Genomic DNA, 10,268 nt, shown 5'->3' on the forward strand with positions numbered 1-10,268 from the left:
GATTAGAGATCCAAGACCCTTTTAGTAATCCCTGGAGGATTCGGATAGTGTTTTTCATGTTCCCTCTAATCTATTCAGACCTGGACGCTTATGATCAAAGGACTCCAGGACTTCCTGAAGAAATCCCATCCCTTCCATACCTGTCAATCCGAAAGTAAAAGAGGTCTCAAACCAGTTAAACTGACATGAACTAAATGGACAGACGACCTAATGTTCCACTGGTCCTGACAGAGAAGCCAGACAATGTATAGGGTATTTACAGGTTTATGCACCAGGGATATTTCCCTACATAATCAGTAGTACATAGCTCTTTTCAAAAAGCACAGTCAACAGTAAGCCATGGCTTAATGTCCTAAAAACTGCAACCCTTTCCAGTGGCATACAAGTCAGGTCAGCCAAGATTTGAACTCTTGAAAATTTGATTTCTTGGTGACTAGAATCAGAGTCGCTAACCACTAGGCTACACACAGTACACACAGGTCATTTAGCCTCTAGCCACTGAAGAAGCTGTACATAGCAAAACTAGTTTGGCCGACAGGCTGAATAAAAGTTAAAAACTTGAACTATGCGGCTCCAGATGTCTTTCTGAGGGATGACTGCAGTGTGCAAGATGTTGGTATCTTGAGGAATGAATCCACTCTACTATACACTAGGCTACACACAGTACTATCAGAGAAGAGCAACAAACTGTCCCACCTGTGAGGTATGTGTTGTGGGAGGAGTTGATGAAGTAGTGGCTCAGGGACTGTGTCATGTCATCGCTGAGGTCAAACTTGACAGGATCCACCATGGTGTTTTCATCACTCATCAGGTAGCGATAAAGTCCATCTACTGACAAGTGACCTGAAAAGGTTCAAGGTGCAAAGGTCAGGGATCTGAATAATCCACAAAGTGCTGACAATGCAGTTGGCAAGTTCATGAGGTAGCCAGTGATATAAGGGGTGAATAAAAAAGATTACATCAATAATCATTGAATAGTTTGTCACTTGTCTCAGTGCTTTCCTGCAATCTTGAATTGGGCTATCTTTTGCTCAGTATACATGTACGTGTCCTTTGTTACCAGCCTATGTAATCCAGCTTATCATATACATTCAGCTTCTCTAACTTTTGGGAACTCAAAACAGAATCTATCATCAGTCTATCACTGTGTCAGCATGATAGAGAGTCACATGCTCTAATGATATATTGTAATCTTGAGCTAGAAAAGGTGGGTCTTTCAGCACAAAGTTGATATGATTATGTTTTATAATCACACATTCAAGCCTAGAATGAAAGTGGGATTATCATTGTTCATCAAGGACATCCAAGAGAGAGCTGAAGCCATGACAGGACATCGCATTAACGAAATTCTTTACTTTTGGAAGATTAATTTTGAATTGGCTCTTTTTTATGCATGTTTATGAAGATGAACTACTATGACTAAGAATCCCATTCTAATACAGAAAATGGCACAATCAGACAGACAAGGGTTCACTTGAAAACAGTCCATTGATTGAATATGAAAACACAGTGTATGGTTGTGCGTCACAATTTACAAAGAAAAACAGATGGGTGTGATTCCTTCGCCCCGACAATTGTAAGAGGTTACAAACCAATCTTATGTCAATCAATGCCTCTTTATCTAATCTTAGAGTGAAATGCAGATAGATGGGACTCTATGACCCTATACAAGATTGGCACTGCTCCTGCAGAAATAATGAGATTGAGTGGTGCAATCTCATTAGATGGTAGCAAACATGCAAAATTGAAACCCCAATAACTTAGGTGATGGAGATTACATTTATATGCTGTGTCTTGAATACTAATTGCTACTTCTATATATGAGCACGGTGGCAGGATAGTATAGTTATGAGACTAAACAAACTTAACTTTTGCGGTGTGAATCAGAATAGAAAGAATCCATACTTGTCCAATGGCAATAGAATCATTTCACCTAAAGTTAGTCTTCTATCCAATACCCTTGTATGAACATCCTCCACTCATGAGTTGTCACACTATTAAGAGCATTTGGGTACAGATGTGGATGAAAGCCATCATTATCTTATTCAAGCCCTTGGAATCAAAGACATATATCATATCCATACCTAATTCTGGCATATCACGTAACCTCCATGCAGATTTTGGGAGAAAGGAACATGATACTTCCTCAAAAAAAGATCTTCCTCACTACAGTTATCAAAGATTTATAAGTAGCTTGAGCAACATACATTCTAATGTATTTGGGACAAGTGCATAGAAAAACATATTCAAAGTCCCCCTCTACAGTACATTACCATTTAAGTCTAGATACCTTGTCATGGCATACATGTAACTAGGCCAATTGCACATTCAACAACCTTTCTTGAGGCAATCTACATTCTACATTTTGTATAAACTATCTTGTGTCTGGATCAGGCAGGTTGCACATGTTGTAGCTTTAATCAAATGGATCTTTACCACAATTAGCAGGCGTTTGGAAGAGTCTGGGTTTCATACAAATAGTTTGAAAAATTAAATCAACATCATTGCATACTCTCCTTGGAAATGGTGTTCTGATTTTTTCTTGAGGGGCTTTAAGACATAATCAGGCACTGGTTGAGGCAAATCAAAAATGGAAAATCTTTTTTCACATTTTTTTGCTTTCCAAACCTAAACAATTTCACAGAAATAATATTGACCTGGTCTGTCAAAGATTCCTGAAGTCACATCCACACAACGGTATGATAAAAATATACTGTTCTGCTGGTGCATGTAACCTAATGCATTCAAAATTGGCAATGAAAATGCCGGGGAATGCATAGACTTCTTATCAGCTTCTCTGTCCTTTGATTCATTTACTGCAGCACTCACTTGGATTGATGTGAATATGACCAGATGACTGACATAATGATGTCAATTACACTCTGGAGAACAGGCACAGGGCAGTAAACTCATTAGTACTACTTATGGCAAGGTTCCTAACAACTAAGAGTATCATTTGTAACCTACTTGGGATCGGTACAATTGGGGTGTTGGAGATTGATCAACATTGAGATCTTATTTCTGTAACCAGAGAGTTAAGGAAAGCTTGTCACGTGTAAAGGGCATTTTTTAGAATTCATTTATTGATTTACCTGTGAAGGACATGATAGCTGATGGCTATTAGTATCGCAAAGAGCTAGATTTTTTGTCTGACCAACATTGCGCATGGAAATATCAATCATTTTTGGTAGATTCGGCAGGGTCAGTTGAATTTTGAAATGATCGAGACAATGTTACTTGGTGAGAAAGATCAGTGGGTACTGAAATCATGTGTAACTTATTGCTTGTGGTCAATTGATCACCATTTTCTCTATAGTGGTCCCCTGTTTATTGTGGCCACATTTCTCCAGTCCCTCGAGTGGCCGCTATAGACAGGTTTGACTGTAGCATCTACCTCAGAGTCTATAGATGAAGCCTTTCCACAGTGTTTCAGATTTTTATTCACCCTGGTTCATTAACAAGATTGCACAACCTTGACACTGACATTGACAAAACCAAAAGTTACTGCCTATCTGGTGACAAAAACAACAACAACAACAGATAAACAAAAACAAACTGATGTCCAACCTTTGTTTGCATACGACTTGTTTGGTTCATATCTGCTGATGATATCGAGGGCCTTCTTGTTGTTAGCATAAGGGTAGAGAATTTCGTTGAGTCGCGGGTCACGCTGTCCCTTGTTCAGGAAATCAACAACTTGTTCCATGGTGAGGTATGGCTTCTTGGTACCCCTGTACAACAGTATGAAATTTTATCGACTTGAAATTTACTTCATAAACGTAATATATGCAAGCAACAAAAAGCTGCAAGTTACAGGTATAAATGATAATTTGTATCATAGTGCATTGTAGCACATAGAATGTAGCACTGGCTTGGTGCAAACTGGCAAATTATTTTGCACGGTCCTGGATGTTGCATTTCTTCCTCCATGAAAACATTTGACTTTCATGCCAGTAAACCGTAAGTTTCCTACCTGCATAAAATCAGTACTCAACTTATTGCAGATACACAATACATTTTCACATGTACTTATCAAGCAACTTACGTTATGTGATCTGCGACTCTTTCTATAGCTAACGTTAGTTCACCTTTATCCCCAGGGTAACCTATATCCGTGGTATCTAAAGCCATTTTTTAGGAATATCAAGTTGTTGGATGGTGGTAACATTTCAAATTGCAGTATTTAGAAAAAAATTGCAATTTGAAACCGCTGTCCGGAGACATGATATCCCTAAATACCCTATTTTTAAATACAACGGATATACATGTAGGTCACCCTGTGGACAAAAGTGAACTAGCGCTACATGTACCAGTCTAAGCCACCTGGGTGTAAATATTTGCAACAGTGAAGTGAAATCCTAAAATGTATTTCAAAGAATACATTGCTGCTGCTCTGCCTGAATCAGCATGAACATCTACAGACCAACTGTAGATGTTTATGTCCATTGTGGAGGGATTACATCCAAACTATGTTATTGTTATACCTAGTACTTGGTTTTCTTCAGTTCAGTACCACGGCTAACCTCAATGTGACACAATTCATTAAATAGATGAAGAAGCTTCCGATGTTACCCTAGACCGTGCTGATTTTCTCTGCTATGTTGACTATCTCTACTACATGTACAACCAACCAGTACTCACACTTCTGCGAACACCTTGTCCAGCTCAGGTCGAGGACACACCTTTCTCACGATTGTGATAAAATCCTCAAAGAAGAACTTTTCCACGTTTATAACGTCATTCTGGGAGAGACAGGACAAACAAACAATTGTAAATTGCACTTCCACCTGTACCACCATGTTACAGTAGACTGAGTTACATCTCTTTGTTGAGCTATATTTATAATGGCTAGACATCCAGGAAATAAGGTACACAATATCACAGTACTCAGGCAAATGGATAGATCATTGGAAATGGTCAGACTTTTCAGGTAACATCCACTACCAGTAGTCAGTGACTCAAGCATCCGCACAAGTTTGCTTAGCTACTTTGACATAGCATGTAAAGTTTTTTATGATAGTCCAGTCACAAAGTCAAAATGGCAAAGTTTAGCCACGCATTCAACACTCTGTCATTTGACTGAATCATGTTACAAATGATCATTACGTAAATGATGGCTACTCCATCACCTTTGCAGACAAAATTGGCACATCTAATATGAAAAAGATTAAAATTAGGTTGAATCATGCCTGGTGATGAGCAGGGGTTTGCAGAGACGACGGGAAAGAAATCTGTGGATAGGCAAGACCCTGCAAAATGGTCTACCCTTATACTATCCACAGTAACAACTGAACATTAAAAGACCCCATGCATTACAGTCTATAGAATATTGTCCTCCATTGTACAAGCCATTTAGAATCCACACATTCCCTTCACTAACTATAGTCCATAAGCCCTGACTAAGTCCTTACCTTCCCTGTGGGCAGGGAACAGGTAGCCAGGGCTGCTTCCACTCTCTTCCGTTCCTCTTTGGATGTAGAGAACAACTTGATAACGCTGAAATAGAGTCAGTTAAGCTATTACAGATCTGGTTTTGGATTGTTCATATAAAAGCAAATACATGACCTATATCACTCAGATAGCAAAACTGGACAAACCTGTTGCATGGTCAAAATATATAATATAAAGTACTCACTTTTTAACAGGAAGCTTCCCCTCCTTAGTTAGGTCTTTAACTATCAGCTTGGCATACCTGGGGTATTAATAGACAATTAATCAATAAATTACATAATACATAGATTATACAACTGTTAACATGTATGGAGTAATGATACGAAGTTTTCTCTCTTTTTTTACTTTTCATCTAAAAAATATTACTACAAAGTCTCTCCATTTGTAAATAACATCATTTTCAAGATAAAAAATTCAACTAGCAAGAACAATATACTACATGATATCTTTTTGCTATCTGAACATACACAAGGTCATATACATACACTTTCTTCAGGTTCTGCATTGGAGAGGCATTCAGAGCCAGGACGTTGGTTGCTATCTTGAGCAGGGAGTCCGTCCATATCTACAGACAGGTATGAACAGAACATGAATTGAATCTCAATGGGCGATAGTTTATGGCACTGTTGAAACAATGGTAACATTCCTAATGATTGATACAACCTTCCAGAAAGGCACCAAAAGTGTATGTGTGTGTGTGTGGGGGGGGGGGCATGATCATGAGTTGCCCAAACCTCCTCCATCATTTTAGTACAATTTGCAAGAATAGTTTAGTGGGAAGAAACAACTGGGAATGATAGAACAATGACGGAAAGTGACATTGAACTGTCCGACTAAGGGCCTTCTTTAATGTCTGCCATGAATGACAGGTCATACAGAAAAAACTATATCTAATGTACCTCACCGGAGAAAAACTGGATGCACAATGATGATGAACAAGTAGGAAGTGACAGCTACAGACCTGACATATTGATTTTTTTTAAGCATAGATTAAAGCATTTGAAGAGGCTCATGGTAAAATGTGTAGTAAATGCCCTTTCTTTTAAATGCTGATGCATTATTGAGTACCATCTTAAGGTTAGAAATTACATGTACTTGCAAATAGCACACTTTTCGAAAGAATTTCAAGACATGTCTTAAGCACTTTTGGTTGTTTCTGTCTTAGCAACCAAGTTGCAATGTTGTTGACAATGGTAAAACAAAAGTTTACACAAGTGAAATAGGCCGAATGTGGGAAAATACACACTGTACATGTACTGTATATCAAAATGTAAATCTTCAATGATAAGAAACATTGTAATTTTTGGCCTTTTATTTGGAAGAAAAAATTTTTAAGTAGTGATGTTAACATGCATATTGTACAATACAGAGTAACTCAACTGATTGTATTTCTAATCCTTTTTGTCTCAAAGTCTTCTGCTGTTTCTAATTGTAGCCTGAGGTACATATTCTAAATACCAAGCGTTTCATAGTAATGGTATCATTTTTGCCATTTGTGCTTAAGTAAACATTGGTCTGGTGCTTTTAACGAAGAGTTGCATGTTTTGTACTCTTGGTACATTAATCCTATCAATACAAATGTCTGTTATTCTTGAAAAGGTCAGCCGCTACTCTTTCTAGCTTCTATGTCATGGTTAATATTAGGACGACAAATACATTTGTGTCACAGTTGATATCTTGGATTATAGAACAAATACTCCTCTGAGGTTGTCAGATCTTTGCATTCACATATTTTTCGAATAAGTGGCTACTCTTTTGAGTTTGTGGGTAATATTTGGAGTGCAAGTGTGAGTCTCAATTATGTGTCAAAGTTGATACATGTATATTGATTTATATGGGCAAATACTACTCCTTTGACTTTTTACATCTGAATTTCATGGAATACATCTCCCAGGCAGGTGTACACAATATCTATCACAGTAACATACATGTAGTGTGCATGAACTATTATAATATTGAACTGTGCTACAAATATAACCAAACTAGCCTTCAGAGCTTATTGATGTCAGCACAAAAGCTCTGAGGGCTTCACAAAGAGCAGTTTAATATAGTCATATAGTCGTAATTAAAATTGGTACCAGTCATTTAAAGCCAGTTTCACTCATTTCCTTTGATTGTTGATAATTTTTTAATAATTACAGAATGTACTTGTACATTAATTAGTAGCAAGCATTTTCTTCCCTTGTGTGTGTGGTAAATAGAGCCAAAGCACTCCTTTGACTTTGAACTGATCTCTTAAGGCACATGCAAAAGTACAAACGCAATGTTTCAAAATGTGCGTAGTAATTGGCAAAGACGTACTTGAAATAGCACAGAGAGGTCTGGTGTGTGCTATCATTCACAATGAATATACATCAAATGGTACTTGTTCCACGAAAAACATTTTATGTTCTCTGATTCAAGTCAGATGGTCTTTGATGAATCCCTTCTCTGATCTGCTGCTCTAATTCTAAAGTGGCTTCTTGGCTGAGTGTAATTCTGTGTCATTCATATTTTCTTTGCAATGTGTATACTAGTCATACTGCTCATGAATACATTGCATGCATGTATTAAGCTATTTTATTTGTTGGGCTGACCTGACAATATTGCCTTGGAAATAAATATTCAGTATTTTACAAGAGTGGCATTAAATTCTTCCTTTAATATCTTTTTATTTATTGTGCCAATATCTCCTCTACCCCCACATTCTTTTCAATCTGACCCTTAACAGCATCCAACCCTTAACAATTGTCATCCTCGACAGATTTACAACACAGAGATCTTAAAGAAACCTCTGTTGACTTACAGTGAAGGTTTGTTCATAATGAATATGAAACACTGTGTTATATTTGGTCTATTCCATAATTCTGTGTAAGTTAATGCTCAAGAGTTGGATCATGCATGTACATGAAGCTGAAGTCTCTTAAGCCATTGTGTAACATCAAAACAGATAGCACTATATTGTATACCAACCAACTATCATGTTTCATATAGAAAGTCATCAACAACTCTACTTTAAGTCAGTTACCAACTTACCTTGGCAACCCCCTCTGAGTTGGAGACAAAGTTGATGAAGCTGATGTTCACCATGTCAGGCCCATACACAACTGTGACCGTTTTGTTCTCCACAGGAATATCTGGGGGACCAAACTGCACCATCTCCTTCAGCTTGTCCTGTAAGAAAAATGAAGAAGTAAAATATCTGATTCCTTCGGGAATGCAGTCTGATGCCTCAATGATGTCTCTATTTAAAGTTATCTTGAACACTGCATCAGAACTGACATTGCATAGTAATACTTACCCTGTTGAAACCTTTGTGCTTTTTAGTAGCCGTAGATATACCACATGTCAGACTAAATTTTGGATAATTTCTGCTGAGTCAGTCAAAATAATTTCTTGAATGCATAAAACATGCAATAATACTTTCGAAATGGTTCAGGACATGTTTGTAATCCACTGTATATTTTACTTGATGGTAGGATAGCAAAATACTTTTTGTAAGGTATGTTTTCCATAATTGTAAAAAAGCACATTGGGAAGTTTAGAGATACTTATCAGACTAAACACAGTCCATGCAACATTAACATTAAGCTTTATTGTCTCCACAGTTAGCATTAGGAGATAAAAATGTCTGTAAGTTAATACATGTAGCATAACATCCAACAATAGCACCAACATAAGCCAGGCATTCATATGAATAACACACATGTACATTTACGAAATCTAGGATAAGGCATTTTGCCATAGTTATACTGTTCTATAGCTTTGTGTAAGTTTTGAGGAGTTACTCATGGTTTGATAGCTGAACATGCTTGCTAAGAGGCTCAAAATACATTTCTGGTCGGTACATATTTCCAGCTAGAGGTTTCAAATGGAAATGCATATAAATGCCTCTGTGTCCTGTATACAGACAGAGCAAACAATGAAGGGTTAGAGTCATGCTTGTTACATGATGCAATTGATCCTAAACTACTAAGGTTCAGAGATTCTACAGTACAGAGATTCTACAGTAATTGACAGAGAGTGTTGTGAGCTGTAGTATTGAGTCATCTGGTCACCAAGGTGGCCCATGCACTGCTGACAGTGTCTACCACTCTCATCTAGATCGTTCACTAAACAGCTAAAGCAATAATGCATCCACATATTGTAGTCCTTGTTATTCGATGCATGCTTGACTTCACCAGAAATCAAGCTATTGTACTCTTGCATTGCTACATCAAGCACTACATACTGCTTGCTAGAAGCCAGAGATGAAGCGAGGTGAGAATGTTGTGACATACTCACTTTGGGCAGATTTGCCAGGTACTTATGCATGCAAAAAAACATACAGCGTTAGTAGTTATCCTTGTAACTGTGTGCCTATATTGCAAGCATGTCTTGCATAACAACTTTGTTGTAAAATAACTATGATTCCATGGTTGGACAAATCCATGCAAGCGAGACTTGTGGTCAGACACAGCACCTACGTCTGTACATGAGCCGGCATGAACAGTGAATACAACAACAAATGTTAAAGGAAGCAAATGTCATACAATACAAGTCATGTAAATACAACATTCGCTTCCTTTCATGTAACCTTACAAGGGAAGATAATTGACACATACTTGGGAGGATAACACCTTGTGATATTCGGAATATTGAAACCTCTTTTTATGCACACTTAAAAATCATGCATTATCTTAAGAAATTTTGAAACAATGCTTTATCAGCATAAACCAAAACTCAGCCAAATCATACAAATATACTGGTTAATGGTTATAGTTCCAATATCACAAAGCATGTGGCAAAGTTTGCAGCAGAGCATCACAGAAACATCACAAGGCACAAGTCCATACAAC

The 10,268-nt window shown here is 37.6% G+C and overlaps 1 protein-coding gene across 1 annotated transcript in view; it reads right to left on the bottom strand.

Moving 5' to 3' along the window:
• Window positions 1-9,814, bottom strand: part of LOC118425577 (1-phosphatidylinositol 4,5-bisphosphate phosphodiesterase beta-1-like) — a gene marked incomplete in the record, with an annotated part of 44,307 nt that extends 34,493 nt beyond the window's left edge. The window contains 8 exon segments of the mRNA XM_035834519.1: window positions 668-843; window positions 3,568-3,731; window positions 4,642-4,742; window positions 5,412-5,496; window positions 5,636-5,692; window positions 5,937-6,016; window positions 8,467-8,604; window positions 9,715-9,814. Of these exon segments, the coding sequence (XP_035690412.1) occupies window positions 668-843; window positions 3,568-3,731; window positions 4,642-4,742; window positions 5,412-5,496; window positions 5,636-5,692; window positions 5,937-6,016; window positions 8,467-8,604; window positions 9,715-9,756 (843 nt within the window).
• Between the last annotated feature and the right edge of the window lie 454 nt (window positions 9,815-10,268).

Source organism: Branchiostoma floridae, chromosome 1, assembly GCF_000003815.2.
Source record: "Branchiostoma floridae strain S238N-H82 chromosome 1, Bfl_VNyyK, whole genome shotgun sequence".
Classification (NCBI taxonomy): Eukaryota; Metazoa; Chordata; class Leptocardii; order Amphioxiformes; family Branchiostomatidae; genus Branchiostoma; species Branchiostoma floridae.